Source organism: Cardiocondyla obscurior, linkage group LG19 (assembly GCF_019399895.1).
Source record: "Cardiocondyla obscurior isolate alpha-2009 linkage group LG19, Cobs3.1, whole genome shotgun sequence".
In the NCBI taxonomy this organism is placed as follows: Eukaryota; Metazoa; Arthropoda; class Insecta; order Hymenoptera; family Formicidae; genus Cardiocondyla; species Cardiocondyla obscurior.
This window is the reverse complement of record NC_091882.1, coordinates 4,386,296-4,405,335: the sequence shown is the minus strand read 5'-3', so window position 1 is coordinate 4,405,335 and position 19,040 is coordinate 4,386,296. Positions and strand designations below refer to the sequence as shown.

At 40.9% G+C, this 19,040-nt stretch overlaps 2 protein-coding genes across 2 annotated transcripts; one reads left to right on the top strand and one right to left on the bottom strand.

Moving 5' to 3' along the window:
• The first annotated feature begins 1,375 nt into the window (after positions 1-1,375).
• Positions 1,376-2,578, top strand: LOC139110238 (uncharacterized). Its single transcript, XM_070669869.1, has 3 exons — positions 1,376-1,811; positions 1,914-2,210; positions 2,334-2,578. Exons 1-3 carry the CDS (start codon positions 1,376-1,378, stop codon positions 2,576-2,578), a joined length of 978 nt encoding a protein of 325 aa, XP_070525970.1.
• A 6,477-nt stretch (positions 2,579-9,055) lies between these two features.
• LOC139110237 (axoneme-associated protein mst101(2)-like) lies at positions 9,056-10,179 on the bottom strand. The gene is made up of 3 exons (XM_070669868.1): positions 9,739-10,179; positions 9,134-9,310; positions 9,056-9,085 (listed from the first exon to the last, which is right to left on the bottom strand). Exons 1-3 carry the CDS (start codon positions 10,177-10,179, stop codon positions 9,056-9,058), a joined length of 648 nt encoding a protein of 215 aa, XP_070525969.1.
• Positions 10,180-19,040: the final 8,861 nt, after the last annotated feature.

Below are 19,040 nucleotides of genomic sequence, written 5' to 3'. Positions count from 1 at the left end.
CCCAAAAGTGCTACTACCAATATACAGTTGCGACAATTAGCGAAACACATGCGCATTCCATATTTTAGAGGCGTTTTTATGCGTGACACTTTACCGATTGAGGGAATACATCAAAACGAGAGCGGTATTGTGAATTTAGATAAAGTTGAAGGATTAGGTACCCACTGGGTGGCATATGCGAAAAGAGGAAATCGCGCTATGTATTTTGATAGTTTCGGTAATCTTCGACCGCCACAAGAACTTGCTCGATATCTGGAGAATGACGCAACACGAATTGAATATAATCGCTTACCATATCAACGATATAATCAAAACAATTGTGGGCAATTGTGTCTACAGTTTCTACAGACGATTGATACACAATTTAAGAACAAACATTATGCGCTGTAAACTCAGTATCAAACATGTCGCTGACGCTCACGTTATCAGGCAAAAGTAGTATCCTCGCGGTGAGCTACTTTCCTGCTATAGATTTAAGCGATGGAGAATATGAACTCGGGCTGGCTGATTTTGAAACGTATTTTACAATTCCTAATGTAAACTCATCAAATAATACATTCTATTTCGATAATGCTGATGATGATGATGATGATGATGATGATGATGATGATGATGATGATGATGATGATGATGATGATGATGATGATGATAATGGAATAAGTATTACCATTCCCGACGGCTCGTATGAACTGTGCTATATTGCCGAATATCTAAAACGTACGCTCGACGAGCTTCATATCAATGATGTTACAAAGAACATGATTTCACATGGCGATGGTGAAAAAGATTATCCTTTAACGATTAGAGCTAATAACAATACGATGAAAAGCAAGATTAAGTGTATTTATCAAATAAATTTCACCAAACCATTCAACATTGAATCGTTGTTAGGTTTTTCACCAGATCGCATACTCGAGCCATTACGTTGGCATGAATCGGATGCACCGATACAAATTATCAATGTAAATGTTATTTGCATTGAATGCAGTGTAACGGGGGGTGCAAACAGTAATGGAAAACGTGTACATACAATACATGAATTTTCACCTAAGGTTCCACCTGGATATAAGATATCTGAAACTCCAACACAGACCATTTACCTTCCAGTCGTCGTACGAAGCGTTACTGATTTGACGATTCGCATTGTAGATCAAAACGGACGATTGCTTGATTTTCGTGGCGAAGAAATTACCGTGAGACTGCATGTGCGTAGACGACTTTAGTGTGAGATGCTCGTTTTGAATAAAACGCCGAACGTGAGACAAACTAAATACACAGCTTCCACCAAAGGGGTTCAAATATTGAAGAAAAAACTTACTACATCAAACGTAAAATTTTTTAAATCACTGGGTTTCATTGTGTGTAACATCTAAAAATGGCTGATATATTGATTATTGATGATAAGCCGATCTTTGATAATAGTATTGTTAAAATTGAAACTCATACGTACAACCCATATGCTAACACAACGTTTGGATATAGTGATGAAATACGGATACCAATACAACAACAGGATTTGTATACGTTGCCATGTGACAGTTTTCTCCATATTGAGGGAAAAATAAAAATAAAAAAATCTGACGATAAGTTAACAGCTGCGCTAGGAAATAATTGTGTAGCGTTTATGTTTGATAAAATTCGTTATGAACTTAATGGTGTAGAAATTGATAGCAACAGAAACGTTGAAATAACTAGCACTCTTAAAAATTATATATCGCTAACATCTGATAATGCTGTGATGCTGCAAAATGCTGGATGGAGTGAATCATCAACTACGTCAGAAGGATTCTTTAATTTTTGTGTACCCCTCAGTATATTGTTAGGTTTCTGTGAAGATTATAAACGAGTGGTTGTCAACGCTCGCCATGAATTAATTTTAATACGCGCTCGCAATGATAATAATTCCATTATAGGAGATTCGAAATTAGAGCCAGAAATTGAATTGCATAAAATACAGTGGCGAATGTCTCATGTCATATTAAATGAGGTCAATAAATTATCCATGCTGCGAACTTTGGATAGTGGGCGATATTTAAGCATGACTTTTCGCTCATGGGATTTGTATGAATATCCTCTTTTGCAAAGTACTACAAAACATTCTTGGGCCGTCAAGGCTGCAACGCAACTTGAAAAACCTCGATACGTTATCTTTGCTCTGCAAACCGATCGCAAAAACGTTATGTCTAAAAAATCAACCATTTTTGATGATTGTAAATTAACGAATGTGAAACTTTTTCTCAACTCTGAATATTATCCATATGATGATCTGAATTTAGATTTTGACAAAAAAAGATACGCCATTCTTTATGATATGTATATACGTTTTCGTAAAGCTTATTACGGCAACAGTTCTTATGAGGCTTTTTGCAATGTAGCAGCATTTCTATCATATGGACCATTTGTTGTTATCGATTGCTCTCGACAGAACGAGTCAATCAAAAGCGCCACTGTAGACGTGCGATTAGAATTTGATTGCAAGGAAAATGTTCCTGCAAATACAACCGCATATTGTCTTATTTTACACGATCGCATAGTTGAATATAGTCCACTGTCTAACGTTGTGCGCAAGGTCTTATAAAAATTGCTATATCAGCAGTTTTTATCATATATAAAGAAACAATTTTATCTACACATCATTATTGTTTCAAACACGCGTTCATCATGATTGTGCCAACGTTTGTTGATCTTCAAGGTTTTAATATTGGGCGACGATTTATTGTAAAAGAAGTTGCAGTGCTAAGAAAGGGTACTGTTCTAACTCATTACATCTTTAAAAATCCAGTGCCATGGAATTTTTTGACACAATCTGAAAAATCATGCATTTCTTGGACAATAAAATATCATCACGCATTGTCATGGGAAGAAGGAACTGTGCCATACAACATGGCAAAACAATTAATTACAACAGCTGTAACAGGTGTAGACGGTGATGAAGTGTCACGTCTTATATACGTCAAAGGATATGAGAAATGTGCATGGTTGGCTGATATGCTCGACGATGATGTTAGAGAAGATTACACCATTGAAACCTTAGACGCTGATTATGAAGATATTGAATCTTTAAATATTTTAGATACTATTAATACCATGCGATGCGGAAATTATCTTACGCATTGCGCTTTACAGAATGTATTTAAAATATTCAACTGGTGGTCGCAGCGCCAAAAGGAATTATAAAGATAAAAATTATGTTAACGAGGATGGCGATGAAGTGTAGCATCTTATATCAAAGGATACGAGAAACGTACATGGCTGATATGCTCGACGGCGATGTTAGAGAAGACCACATCATTGAAACCTTAGACGCAGATAATGAAGATGCCGAATCTTACAAAATATTTTAGATCCTATTAATAATCATCTTATGCATTGCGCTTTACAAAATGTATTTAAAAATATTTAACTGGAGCATCAAAAGTTGTAAAAAATTTTTAATAAAAAATTTATGTTAGCGGATGGTGATGAAGTGTAGCACCTTAAAATATTTAATTAGTGGTTGTGTCAGGAAGAGTTATAAAATTAAAATAAAAATTATTTTTTATGTAAAATTATGTTTTTATTTTTAACAAATATATAAAATATATAAAATATAATTATTAAAATATATATTTTAATCTAAATCTAAATCTTAATCTAAATCTTAATCTTAATCTTAATCTTAATCTTAATTAAAATCAGGTTTTTTTTTGGCAGCTGAAAAAAATATATATAATTATAAATTAAAAAAATACAATTATAATATATTAAAAATACAATATATATTAAAGAATATATATTAAAGAATATATATTTATTTTTACCTAACTCCAACTTTCCGGCGCAAAGGCGATGTCCTCCTCCATATCAAATAAGCGGCGCAGCCCGAAGACATCGCCACCTTCATGAAAGCCCATCCATATATATATATTATATTGTCTATCACGATAGCGTTTGTTTTTAATTGAGTATTTTTTTTTTATATTTATAAATCCTTTTATATGTATTTCTTCTGGATCAATCCATTCCTAAAAATTAAAAAAATTAAATTATTTTTATTTCTATATTCTTTTATTATTCAAATATATTTTTGTGTAAAGATGACTTATGGGCTGTATGCGTGGAATTTTTATTTTTACAACATGTCTTATTTGCACCTCGTCAAATGGCTCGCTGTCTATGTATATGCGCTGAAAAAAAGTATTATAATACATTTTTTTTTCATTAAAATAATTTGTATTTTTTATGTGATAATACCCCAATGGCTGGATATACCACATTAATATGATTCTCTATACAATCATTGTAAAATGAGTCACTCATTTTTTCTTTTTTAACAAAAAAAACTTTACAGTTAAATGCTTCTCAAAACTACGATGTTTCACAACTAGATAGATTTTCATCTCACAGCCTCTCTTTATATATATACATTTTTGCATATTGATGCATTTTTTAACACGTGTCGATTTGACAGCATTTTTTTCTTAAAGTGATTCGCACGAGTATATGTCACACACCTTAGGATAGTAGATGATAAAAAAATTTCAAAGAAAGATTCGCATGAGTATATGTTTTAAATGTTTATATTATATTTCAAAATGTTTATATTAAATATATTGTTTATAAGAAAAAAATATTTGCAAATTTATATTTTTAATATAAAATAATTTCACATTATGTGCAAGAATGCATCTTGAGTTTCAAACGTGTAGCTATAAGAAAAAATTTGCATAAGTATATGTCGCATTTTTCGAGATACATCTTTTCAAATGAAATAATTTCTTAATCTCTCATTGCATGATAAAAATGCATCTTAAGTTTCAAACGTGCTAAACGCTGTAAAAAGATTCGCATGAGTATATGTCACACCTTCGGGACTGCCGTTGATAAAAAAATGCTTTCGTTTTACTTTCTGACTGTCAGCAGTGAGCTCACAGCTGTAGCCTGTCAGTCGTATGCTGATTTTTTCAAGTGTAACGTCTAATTTCTCTCAAATGGAAAAGTGTTCGTTGCTACTGCATATTCTTGCGCGTCGCGAGTTGGGGGATCGTACCCCATTCAGTACAGGCGGTGTGTGGTGTGGTACACACCAAAATCACAGTTTAGCTCAATTTAGCTTATATTTAGACAATCGCTTATGTCGTGAAAGCAGCCGTGGTGGAATATTAATATTAGACAGAACTCTTCGTTCAATTCTTGAAAATCCCGTGAGTGACAAGCGCATATATGTACTTGATAAGCAGATAAACTTGTGCACCCACATAAAACAATCCGTTTTGGCGAACAGCAAATTGCTGCCGATAAAAAGAATACAAGAAAATTAAAAAACGTAAGTTTTTATTGTATTTGTAATATATTAACGGTTGTTGCTAGCGCGGGGTGTTGTGAGGGGGAATAAACACGGGTTTTAACTCAGGAGCGTTGAGGGAGGCGAGGGGACGGGGGAAAAAAATCCGCGATGAGAGGAGCGCGGGGAGAGGTAGCCGTAGGTGGGAAGAGACGGGAGGGGGTATGAATGGGCGACAGATACCCCCGGTCTCTTCCCACCTACGGCTACCTCTCCCCGCGTTCCTCTCATCGCGGATTTTTTTCCCCCATCCCCTCGCCTCTCTCAACGCTCCTGGGTTAGAACCCGTGTTTATTCCCTACTGCAACCTGTTCTGACGATAAAGCACCGTTGCCGATGCGCAGCACCTCAGCGGCCTCAGGGCGATGTATCTCTGGGACTTGGATATTGCCTCCAAAAGTCGACCGGAACTTGTCTGCGATGCCCCTCGCGTTGAAGTATGCCGTCGGTCGTCCTCTCGATTGCCCACACGGCGTAGACTACCTTGGTCAGCTTCTTCGGGAACAGGAAGCGCACAGCGTACGAGGTCCACGTCGTAAGAACGACGGATTAGCTCTTCTCCGGCGAGTGCCCAAAATTGCATCAGCAATTCGTACAGCGAACTTGCACTTGATAAGTTAGCAAGAGAAACTTGCTGCAATCAGCCAGTTCCTAGATGCAGCATTACTTTTACAGGCCGCGTGGCAAAATTGTAACGTGCCCCGTGCCGTGCTGCAGGATGTGCAAATCTTCCTCCCTTTTGTCGTCGCCTAAAGCCGACTGAAGCGTATGCCTCTGCGACGCCTCCTTATCTTCACTAACGTGCAGTTAATTCAGCCGTGGTACCCAAATTTTGGCTCACGGTCGATCCAGCATCACATCGGGGTCACCAATTTGTGGGGATGACCAATGGTCTCTCCGCGGAAAATGACTTTCTACCGCCTCCTTGATAATGGTCGTTTCAATCTCTGCACGGGCCCACACTACCGCCAGAGGTTATTTGAGTAAATTAAGGATTGCACACACTGATTGTAATTCAATATTCTTTAATTAATATGACTGAATACTGGCTTCTCTGTACTGCTCGTGTCTCAGCAACGTAACGTACTTGTACGAACAAGTCTCTCTGCGATCGCTAACTAAGAGGGGGAAACAGGGCTGCCTACTACTTAAATCTAAAAGCTCTGATCCTGCAGAATCCCCACACGCGGCCGAATAAAGGGCCATCTCTGAGACGCCGCGGGAACTTCTCTCTTTGTCTTTCTTACAGTTGCCGTAATCGGAGCCGCTGCTCCATAGCTCGTCATTGCTCCTTTTTTTATTTTATTTGATTATTTTGTTATAATTTATTTATTGCAAAGGAGAAGAAAAAGAAAAGGAGAAAAGTAAAAAAAATTTAATATCTAACAATATAATCGTTCTTTAATTTGAGTCGGTGTTACAATTTCTTCTGGTTCCACTTTTTTTCCTTTCCACTACACTCGGCGCGCGTCCTGGCGTTATCACGCTTTTTCGGCTCCGCGAGGTCTCTGTATCACGACACGCGACCGAGCTCGCGTTACATGCGATATTGCTGACTTCCCGACACGGGGTCTTCTCTCTTTGCTTGCGAACTGACTACTTTGGGTGACGACTTGCGACTATTTAATGGTGACGCTAGCCTTGGCGTCATGAAGTTGCATAGCCGTAACTCAGTTACTTGGTTAATGCAACCTCATTAATTTCGGCGATAAGGTCTCGCAACTGCTTCTGCTTTTATTTATTCTTACTTAATTTCTCTTTGTCTTTTGTCATTCCTTTGTTTCATTTATCTTTTAATTTGAAGTGGTTGCTGATACAGCATCATCCGATTTTAATCTGTTGCGAGATCTTATGCCGAAATACTTAAATAATAATATTACCTGTTGTAACGGGGTTTGGATTACAACACATAACATAACATATTATAACATAATTATATAAACTTTCCTTTCAATATCTCTTTTCACAGCTTCTTTCTTTTATTCTATTTTCTTTTCATTTTCTTCATAATTTTTTCCTTTTACATTTACATTTTACATTTCTTCCTGCTCGCCACTTTTTATTTTTTATAAACCTCCGCCTTACAACGCTTCCTTATCTCTATCTTAATTTTACTTTTACAATCTTCTTTTTTCCTTATTCCAACTCCTGAAAATAAAATCTTATCCTACGCTTTCTTACACCTCTACCTTATTGATTACGCGCTGAGAGAGAGAGAGAGAGAGAGAGATCACACTTCCACTTATACATCTACATACTATTTCTTATTCTATTGTACTTTACAATCATACCTTGGACCCCCGATTCCGATGCTTTTTTAATTTTCTTTTTCGTCCTTTTCATCCCCATTTATTCCTCCATTCACATCTATCTTATCCCTTATCCTTTCCAATATCTTTAGCCATTCTACTCCCCTTCCTTCCCCTTCCAATATTTCCTACACTACCTTCTTCCAACTTCTCTCGTCCCCCCAACCTATACACTCTTTCCTTATATGCTCCCATGTCTCATCCGTCTCTAAACACATTCTACGTTTTCTTTTCTCCTCCCCTTTCCAATACTTATTTCCTCTCATTTCATCCCCTAATCTAAACTTTGCCATCTTTTGCCATTTTTTTTCCCTCCAACCTAACTTCAAATATACTGGATTTCTTTTCTCTTTAACTCTTTCATAATATTTATTAAATCTTGATCCTCTTATCTTCGCCCATCTTTCTTCTCTTTGTATTTCTTTATATTATTTCACCAAATACTCCCCCCTTATTTCCCCCCTTTCTTTCAAATTCTCCACATTTTTTCCTGACCACCCAATTTTTCAAAAAATTCTTCTCTTTCTTTTACCCATTTTCCTCTACTTCTTCCTCTTTCGCCCTTTCCTTCATTTCTTCTCAGCATTATTTAGCTAAATCTCCCCTTTTTCCTTCTTCTAAACGTTTTTCATACTTCCACGTCCTCATCCCTGCTCTTCCCCTCAATTTTTCCCTCTGTAACTCCTCTCTTACCATATACCCTGGTACGTATCTTTTCACCCCCAGCACCCATCTCAAAAATCTTTCCTGCAGTATCTTTACCTCCTTTTTTTCCTTTCATTCCCATATTTCCACACCATAATAAACAACCGACAATATCAATTTATCAAACAATCATAGTCTTCTGCCCCAATTTTTTCCGAACTTTCTTTTGCCTATACTCCATACCTGCTCTTTTACTCTTGCCGCTCTTTTCACCCTGTCTTTTACATGCTTACATGCTTCCTCTGTTCCCCGTTCCCCATAATCATATACCCCAAATATTTAAATCTTTTTAATTTTTCTATTTTCTCCCCTTTTCAAACCCACTTTACCTTCTTTCATCTCCCTCCACTCTTTCTACACCTCATTATCTTTGTCTTATTTACGTTCTCTTCCAGACCTTTCTCCTTTATATATTTTTTCATATTCTTAATCATCTCTTTTATTTCTACTTCATTTTCTGCCATCAAAGCAATGTCGTCCGCATAAGCCAGCGAGTAAAATTTCTTTCCCTTTATCTTAATCCCCCTATCCTCCCTTTTCTAATTCTTTATCCAAATCCGCCAGTAAGAGAGTGAACAAGCTCGAACTAAGCGGACAATCCTGCCTTACTCCCCTTGTCGTCCAGAAACTTTTTCCTTCCTTCTCCTTTAATCTAACTGTGTTTACCGTTTCTTCCAGAACTTCCTCACACTTTCTAACCAATCTCTCTCTCACCCCCCTATTGCTCATTGCTTCCACCAGTTTCTTTCTGTCCACAGAGTCAAAAAACCGTCTTCATATCAATAAACGTTATTACCATTTTTCCTTCCTTCTCCTCTATCTTTTTATTTATCAAATAATTTAACACATATATCTGATCCACTGTCCCCATGTCCTTTCTAAATCCAGCCTGACTCTGTGGCAAAATTCTTTTCTCTTCTACATCCTTCTTTAATCTCTCCGCTAACACAGATGCGTACACTTTGTACGCTGTCTGTGTCAGCGTTATCCCTCTATAATCTTCTACCTTTTCTCCTTTTCTCTTTTTTAACACCGGAACCACCACTCCTTCTCTCCATTCCCCCGGCATATCATCTTTCCTTTATATCTTCTTACACATTTCCCATAACCTTTTCTTTACTTTCCCCTCTCTCCATTTCCAAATTTCATTTTCCAATCCGTCACTTCCTGCCGCTTTTCCATTTTTCAACTTTCTAATTACTCTCTCGCACTCTTCCCTCTCTATATCTTCTTCATCTTCTCTATTTCTCCCTACCTCCCCTCTACTCTCTATTCTACCCCACCTAACATATCTCTGAAGTAACCATCCCATTCTTCAATCTTTATTTTTTCTTCTTTTTTTTTCCTTCCTTTTTTTCTTTCCTTGTTCACAATTTTCCACACTTCTCCCTCCGTTCTAACCTGTTCAATCTTTTTCTGTAATTTTTTATTCTCACACAGCTTCTTATATTCTTTCTTCACCTTCTTACACTTCTTCCTGCAGCCTTCTCTCTTCCTCCATTTTTGCATTTCTTCCTTTACTTTACATTTATTTCTCCTACACTCTTCATTCCACCATCTTTTCTTTGGCCTTTCATCTACCTTCTTATTCACTTCTTTCTTTACTAATTTTTTGGTCTTTCCCAGTTTCTTACTAAAACTCCTCCAATTTTTTTCTACATTATCCCCTCTTTCCCTTCTTTCTCCATACTTTTTTCTAAAGATCCTCCTCTTCTTCTCATTCCATTCTAGCCTAATATCCTTTTTTGTACCATGCTTAAATCTTCTATCCTCTCTTCCTCCACCCTTTATCGGCACTATTAACGGTAGGTGGTCTGAATCTACCTTTTCCCCCACCTTCATTTCTATAATTTCTCTTTTTGACTCTACATTACTAATAATATAATCTATCACCTTCTTTCCCTTTTTCCCACATACGTCCACTCCCCTTCTTCATCCCCCCTTACACACCCGTTTATTATTCCTCATCTCACTTCTTCCAAAACTTTACAAAATTTTCTTCCTTCTCCCGTTAATTTTTTATCTTTTGTTTTTCTTTTCCTTTCCTCTTTGTCTTCTTACTCATTTTCTTCATCCCATAGCCCTCCCTCCTCTCCCGTCCTCACATTAAAATCCCCCTTATCAAATATCTTACCCCCTCCTTTTTTCCTCTAGCCATAATCTCGTAGTCTCAATCATGTCTTCTATCCTACTGCTGACATTTACCCTGTTAAACAGGTGCCTCAAAAAAGGAGTTTTTCTTCAGCAGTGGAAGCAAGCAAAGCTGATACTGCTGAGGAAAAAGGGCAAGGAAGAGGGCTTACCCTCCTTCTACCGCCCTATATGTCTGTTGGACGAGGCGGGAAAACTCCTAGAAAGAGTTATTGCAAACCGCCTCGTCCAGCATCTAACGAAGAAGGGCCCCAACTTGAGCCCGGCTCAGTTCGGTTTCCGAGAGAGACTCTCAACAGTGGATGCCATTTCATGTTTGAGGTCCCTTTCGGAAGAGATGACGTCCCAAGAGGGGGTAACACTTGGTATTTTGATAGATATATCAAATGCCTTTAACTCCCTTCCTTGGAACATTATAGAGAACTCGCTCCGGCAGCATGGAGTACCCCTGTATTTGCTTGCTGTCGTGGGCGACTATTTTGCGGGCAGGAGGTTTGGCTACACTGACCGGGAAGATGACACGATTATCTTGGCCGGGAAGAGCAGTTGGCGCGAGGCCCTTGCACAAGCGGAGTTGGCCTCCTGGGCCGTCATCTTGGCCATCAGAAAGATGGGCCTAGAGGTGGCGCCGGAAAAGACGGAGGTCCTGTGATTACATGACGGAACCCAGGGCCCACCGTCGTTAACAGCCGTCAAGATCGACACGGCGAAGATAGAGCCTAAATCCACCGTTAAATATCTGGGCCTTATCCTGGATGGAAGGTGGACTTTCCGTGGGCACTTTGCCGCGGCTGCGGAGAAGTTGGCGTCCAGCGCCATTGCCCTGAGGGATATACTCCTAAATATTGGGGGTCCCAACGGGGCAGCTAGGCGGCTGTACGCAAACACGGTGCGGTTCATAGCCATGTATGGCGCATCTATATGGGCAAATAACCTGGCATTAGCTAAGGGTAGTCGTGCCCTCATAGAGAGAGCATTTCACCTGGCCAATGTCAGGTCGGCGCGCGTATACCGCCCCGTGTCGAGGTCAGCGGCCGCGATACTGGTGGGAAATCTGCCGTTAGATCTGACGGCCGTAGAACACTTCCGAGTGCATACAAGCACTCGGGAGTTCAGAAAGAAGCACAGAGTGCGGCTGACTCCAGCGATTAAAAACCGGATAAGGCTGCACCACCGTGCCGAAACGATAAAGGAGTGGCGAACCCGACTCCGTATTCAATTAAGAACGGAGGGCAGGCGCGTTCTTAAAGCCCTCGAGCTGATCCTAAGGGACTGGCTCCATGGCCAACAAAGGAGGGCACTCTCCTTTCATGCGGCGCAGATATTAACGGGGCATGGATGTTTTGCTTCGTATCTGCGCCGCATCGGAAAGGAGAAATCCGAGAAGTGTTGCCACTGCGAGGCACCAAGGGACGATGCCCAACATACTATTACGCTCGGCGGCGAAACTCAGGCTGCGGCCTCTCACTCACTCGCACACGCTTCGCTGCAGCGCTCTCACTCTCACACTTCGCGTCACTCCCGCCGTAAAGGAAAACTCAAGTCTTAGAAAAAAACGAATTTAATAACCTCGTAATGACAACGCCCGTCAACGTCACGGATAAGACTAATAATTTTCTTTTTAAACAACAAGCTGTCTCCTAGCAACGGGTGACAGCTAACTTGAAACTCGCGGAATATCCATATTGAAGCTCTTCACGCCGAACGTCGCCGAGCTCGGACTTCGCGCCGCTCCAAGACAGCGGGCTTCGCGCCGTTCCCCATACCGGGCGTAACAATACGTTGGAGCGGTGCCCCGCGTGGCAACAGGAAAGGGCGATACTGGTCGGAAGGGTGGGACGTAACCTGTCCCTCCCGACCCTGATGAAGAAGGCAGTAAAAAACGAGGAAGTGTGGAATGCCTTCTTCGTCTTCAGCTGCCGCGTTATGCGGCAAAAGGAGGATGCAAAGCGGGCGAGAAGGAGGCAGCCAACGGTTCTTATACCGGTCATGCTTTCTCTCCCCGCTCAGCCAGCCGGTGGCCAGACGACTACCGGCTCCCGGGATCCAGTCGAGGAAAGAGATTTGCCTCTTCCCCCTCCGGCCGGCAAAGTAGTACGTGGGGGAGGTAATCACCCCCTCACGGGCGCTGTAAGTCGGTGCCGGGTTGGGGGTAGGGGACGAGCGCAAGCCTCTCCTTTCTTTCCTGGTCCCGACGTCGACGCCCAGCCGGTGCGTCGGAGTCCACGCCTGAATCCCGACGCGCCGGCATGACAATAGAGGCAAGAAACGAGTGTCGCCCCGCCGGGTCGCGTTTAACCTTGACGGGGCGTCTCTCCATCGCCTCAAGAAGGGCGAGACTGGGAAGTTTAAAAAGCTGAGAAGCCTCTCCCAGTTTTGCCCTCCTACGAAGAAGTTGTCGATAAACGGCAACCGAGAGAAGCCGGTCCGCAGCAATTTGCGGGCCCTACCGCCCTTAGTCCTATGGGCGGCAGCGTGGGAGGCCCACCCATGTCATCGGGTGGGTCGGTGCCGGGGAGGTTGAGAAGTATACGCTCGTGAATTTTCAACCGTCCCACCAGTCAACGGCACCAGTGCGGGCTTAAAGTGGGGGTTTAGTCGGTAGTGGGCAGCCTCGCGGCTTAAGACCCGAGCCTGATATAACCCTCTTCTTTTCCCAGGGGAGAGAGTATGCGTAAATGCATTTCCCCACTATAAAAAAAAAGTTCAGCCGAAATAAATATTAAAATCGGTTTTTTATAAATGAGATGCTAACTTCCGATTACATCTCGTAGCATCTCATCGTATTTCAATTTCTTGATCACAAACAAAGAATAAGAAGTAAAGTTCTACTACTTATAGAAACGTCCTGACAGTAGTTCTAACGATAATACCAATTCGAAATTTTTCGAACAGTTGTTGGTCGATTTTTGACAGGTCTGGTGGTTCAATTGCATTTACAATATAGCGTTTGATTAATATTTTGTTTACCGTGGAATTTTAACATATAAAATTACTCTAGAATTTTTTAAACAATTTTACATCTTTTACACTTTCATCAATACTCCCTCTATCTACGACGTCCCCACTCCAAACGCATCTTGTTGCCCGGCAACCAACTTGCATCACAGGCTTCCATTGCATGACATCGTCGGTGCGGCATAGCGCGATTTTTTCTCTCTGCATCCACTTACGGACAAATATATGCCACTTACAAAATATATCAATTTTATAAAAGATTGCGATTACAATTTTTTTTACACAGCTTAACTGATTACATTTTATGCTATTATACTGACCAAATGCCTTACGATAAGGTTATATTAAAAGAAATTTTATTGCAAAATGAATGCCTTACCCTTGATGTCAATGGCAGAATTCTACGTTCGTCGCACCCTATTTATCAGTTAATTGCTAATCGTATGACAGAACATGGTTCACATATTGAAGCACATCACATTTATACGATTATAAATAAAGATCGCAATAAATTCAAAACTCTAATTGCAATGACATATAATATAAAACCATAAAAAAAATTAAGTCTCGATATAAGCTATAGTACCGATATGGTACCGATAATAGTATTTAGATAATAGATATAGTACCGATAATGATTCTAATGTTAATTCTAATTGCAACTTATCGGATACTACTTTTTCGAAAAAAAAAAAATTGATTTTATCGCCCCAAAAATGGTTAAAAATTTGTCCAAAGAAAAAAATTTCTAGTAGACGAATTTATTGGAAATTTCAAGAAGAGTGGGCTGATATCATTACAGAGCGAATATGTCAACAAAATAAATCAATTGATTGTATATTTTCGTTCAAAAACAATTTGGTAACACCATCAACGACTGCTAAATGCTATGCAAAGTTCATTGGTTATTGTACAGAATGCAAGGCTAAAATAACTGGCCTATTACAAAATTCGCCGATGAAAGATGTTGACAAAATATTTTCATACCGCATAGAAAATATTCGGCCGTATATTCATACGGGTAGAAAAAAAAGACATCTGAGAGGCAAACGTCGTGAAAAAATCGCCACTCAATTAATTGAACAACAAAAAAACGCAATTACTTTCCAACGTGAAGAGACAAGGCGTTTAAAAAAATTTGGCAAAAAAAATCTCGCAATCATACTAAATATTGCTACTTTGCAAAAAGCGAAAGAACAGCAATTGCTTAAACTACACGGATTAGAATTCGCAAATCCTTCACTAAACCTACTCTATCAGTCAAAATACGGAAAATATGCAGGTTGTATCCATAGCATAAATTTATTAAAATTTTATTGCATCTACTGGTCACCAGAACAATAACAAATATATACTGCTCGATGTAAAAAAAACGAAATGCTATTTTAGCAATCGACGCAACAAGGAGTATAGCAACACAGACAACTAAGAGCGACCCACATGTGTTTTTGTACCAATGCATGCTAGTAACAAATGAAGGCAGCGTGCCAGTATTCCAGATAGTTTCGGCTAATCAAAGATCGTTTATAATTGTTTATTTTTTACGTTTTATTTTTAAAAAATGTACCACGACCGCCTATAGTTGTAAGCGATTTCGGGATGGCTTTACTGAATGCTATTGCAGAAGTATTTGGTAAATGTTATGATTTGCGCAACTATTAGCAAAAATGTTACGATGCAATTGTACGGGGTTTGGCAGTAGTCCCAGCGGCATATATTAGACTCGACATGTGTCATTTTATTGCAATGGTGTCCCGGTGGAAATGTTTGGACAAAAAATAATTGCAGCTCGACGATTTTACATATGCTGCATTTCCCAAGCATATCAGATGCAAAACATCGATAAATTAAAAGATTTCATAGAATCAATGTTAGTTGTGGCACTGAGTGTGTTAATAAATTATAATACAAACGAACAAAATATTAAAAAACGTGTTCTAGAATATTCCGCAGAATAAAAATAAATTATAGATAAACAGCGGGGTCCTCGACCTAACAGTCGTAATATTGACAAGTCGCGCATCTCGAAACAAAGGAAATTTAATATTCAAACGGCTAACGACATGTAATAAAGAAGAAGTAGAACCGAAAATTCCTTTGTTCGAGAAAACATATATAAGCGGGTATTTTTTAAGTAACGACGCATTCTTTCTAAAGTACTCGGTTCTTGACATATTTATATTACTCGACAATTACGGCAATTCGACACGCGGACGTGGAGTCCGATCATATCCACTGACCCATGAGACACGGATCGTACCAGATCTTGCAAATTGTAAGAAACTTAATAAAGAGGATTGCGGTAAATTATTTCAAGGCAAGCGTAAATAAATAACACCTATACACACATACCCAATCCATCTATCGTGGAACACAAAACACGTAAACAGAGTGAATCAATTGGCATCACGAGTGATGGAGCTCCTGTACCAGCAGATATATGCATGCGATATCTCAATAACACGATACAGGAAATAGTTTTAACAGAGAACGAAGATAATGTTCAAAAATCTAGTAACGAAATCGAAAGTAGCGATAAAGAGGACAACGATGTTCATTCGGATTGGCAGACATGGATAAATGAAATATATTCTAAAGCGAGAATATAAGTAAAATATCGAATAACGGTAACATAATCAATGGATGTTACAATCCCGAATTTGCTCATTATTTGAAAAAACGATTATTACCGTATCTTCAGCTATAGACTGACAATATGCGACGCTTTTTCGAAGAAAGTTCGGTAATCGCAACGTCTGCGTCAGTCGAATCCAAATTTGCAGACTTAAAACATCGCGCCTTTAACATTAAATTGCCCATGCGTTGTCACGATAACTTCCCTCGTCCGCGAGGGAGAGAGTTGCGAGCAAAAAGAGACGGCCGTGCAAGGACGAAAATCCGTGCACCGTCGTGACACGAGGGGTAGGGAAGGAGGAGGGGTCGCGGTACCTCGGCCGTATTCCGGCGCGGGACGGCGGGATCTCACACGAATACAATTTTGGGCGCCAGGTACGGGCTCAGCCGTGCCGATTTTTATCCCGGATCAGTTATCCGTTCCTCGACAATTAACACCGAACTCGAACCGCTGTCACGCGTGGGGGCTAGCTCATCCGAACGGAAAGGGGCGGGGTATCACAGACGGAATTTCTCGGACCAACGGAAACGGCAGCACAAAATAATAGGTACGCGAACAAAGCGAATACAATTTTCAGTCCGTTTATTAACACGCAACGGGACAAGACAAGTGTGACGAGTAACAAAAAAAAGTAACAAAATTATCATAATCGTACGCGGGCTCGATCTTTGTGCGATCACCTAGATCGTGACTTTGGTTTGAACCGCTATTAGATTGCCACGAGGGTCCCCCGTGGATCTTGGTCTCCCGTAACTCTCGCCCTGACTCGGCCCTGACTATTTTGGTTGCCGGCCACGCGTCTCCCTTGCAAGCGGCGTGCCTCCACGGGACACCACAACACGAAAGAATATACGCGAAAGCTCGCCTGTCGTTAACGAAATCGCGGGATTTCGGTTCCCGACCTTGGCCGCTGCCGAAGGCTCTCCGTGCGGACGCGGTGTACGGCAGCCTCTCAAATCATTACAGTACTTAGCGCAAATAAATCGGGTCGGCGTCTCCCGCGGGGCCCAGCTACCGGCCTTCAGACGCCCGTCGACTGCCACTCTCTAACGTTAAGTCCTTGCCTTGCGACAAGGATCCACCAAATTCTCTAGCGGGCCCTCGTGCCCGCTCTACGTGGCCGGGTCTCGTCTGAGCCTATGCCGGTCTCCTCGGGAAGCGGAGGATCTTACAAGATAGTATTTCCGCTATGCGGGTGGAAGATCTCACCGATGAAAAGCTGCCTGGGCCTCGCACGATCTCTCTCCCGTCCTCGCTCGCTCCCACGGGCTCTCTCTCTCCGTCGGTCTCTCTTGCTCGCTCTCGATCTCACTCGGTCGCTCAATCTTTCTATCGCTCGAGGTGTCTCGCCCATCGCCCGCCTGTTACGCCGGTCTACACAAAAGAGAGCGAGGACCGCGCGAATTTTCGGCACGAGGCCCGGCGTATCCCCACTCTCGCGCCTCGCGGATTTTTCCGCGCGCTACGTTGCCGATTTCCCGCGGGAGCCGCTGCCCTCACCGAGCCCTAACGATACTTATAGGTTGGCGCGAGCTTCGGATAGTCCACGGTCGCGTCAACTTCCTCGCAGGTCCCTTCCTGCGCCGAGATGTATAAGCGGTGGGTTTCCTTCAAGGCCCTCGGACGGGGTGACCTCCCATCCCGGGCCCGTATCTGGTCACCATCTACCTCGGCCGTTTGCGCCCCCGCGCCTGATCCGCTCCCCTTGCTCCTTCCGCGGCAACGACGACCCACAGTCTCGATGACATACGATAATAACATAATCTAAGAATCGCGATCATTACTCCTTGTTTTGCAACTAACAATAAAAAAACCCCTGGAGGCTTCCGAGACCCCTCCCCGCTCTCGTCTCTCCCGCGACTTCCTTGGCGCCGCTGCGCTTTTGTGACGGCCGCGGGGAGCTGCGACGAAGCAGCGAAAGCCGCCACGTCACAGCTTATTGATAAATTCGTTATCGAACATCTAGATTATCTTGATGGCAAAATAAAATTATCCTCAAATAAATACGATCTATCTGCGAAGAATGATGCGGACTTAAAAAGTAAAATAATTAATAAAGAAGACAAATCCAATTCAGAAATTCATAACTTTATAGAATCCGAAATCGATCTTGCAACCGACGAACTAAAAGAAATATCCGATATTGATTTAGGAAAAGTAAATCTACGTAAACATACACAGTTGACAAACAATTTCAACAATAAAGATTCTGCTTTTACCAATGACGATGATGTTGAGGGAATATCGATAAGTGATTTGGATATTCACAGCGCTGATATACTTTCAAGTACAGCTAATAATGAATACAATATATGGAATACGTGCGAGAACTGGCGTGGAAAAGCAGAATTAAAAAATATTGTTGATTTGAATAAATCTCCCATAAATAAATCTTCCGTAAAGAAAAGAGCAAAACCGTCGTATTTAGATAAATGTCCGGAATGGGAATTTATCAAGAACGCAAAAGTAGCGAAGCAGCCGACATTTAAAAATGGATTATTTTGTAATCCCATAATTCTTGAAAAGTTTAGAATAAATGTAAGAAATACCTGTGCATTTGATTCTATCTTTCAAATCATTATGAGCGCAATTGCATCTAATCAAATTTATCGCAAGTCAATTAATAAATCTGTAGCACTTGCGTCATCTCGGAAGAGAATAATAGACTTGAGTATAGGTCTTAAAGGCTAAGGTTTTATTTACAAATTATTTACAGTTGTGTTTGACTTGTTTTAAATCGCACCACGAGGGTGCTTTCTACAAAAATCGAGATTCCGAGCATAGGTATTAAACCCGACGTTCTCGATACGAAATATGCGGGGCCGTTAAGGTCACCCTAATAGGCCCCCATCGTTCGTCTCCCGGATAGGCCACGGGTTCCGAGTCGGAGGCGGATGTTGTCGCCCACAAGTCAGTCTGCGTGCCTGACTCTGTGGTAATCGGCGCGTGCTGTACGGTG

Excerpts from the sequence above, each read along its gene's own strand:
- LOC139110237 (XM_070669868.1), bottom strand. The coding sequence starts at position 10,179 with ATGAAGGTGGGGGAAAAGGTAGATTCAGACCACCTACCGTTAATAGTG. Across the intron at positions 9,311-9,738 it reads TACAGAAAAAGATTGAACAG|ACAGCGTACAAAGTGTACGC; the intron begins GTTAGAACGGAG and ends ACGCTGACACAG. Across the intron at positions 9,086-9,133 it reads AGGAGAAGGAAGGAAAAATG|AAAGAAACTGGTGGAAGCAA; the intron begins GTAATAACGTTT and ends CTCTGTGGACAG.
- LOC139110238 (XM_070669869.1), top strand. The coding sequence starts at position 1,376 with ATGGCTGATATATTGATTATTGATGATAAGCCGATCTTTGATAATAGT. Across the intron at positions 1,812-1,913 it reads TAATTTTTGTGTACCCCTCA|GAGATTCGAAATTAGAGCCA; the intron begins GTATATTGTTAG and ends ATTCCATTATAG. Across the intron at positions 2,211-2,333 it reads ATCAACCATTTTTGATGATT|CTTATTACGGCAACAGTTCT; the intron begins GTAAATTAACGA and ends GTTTTCGTAAAG.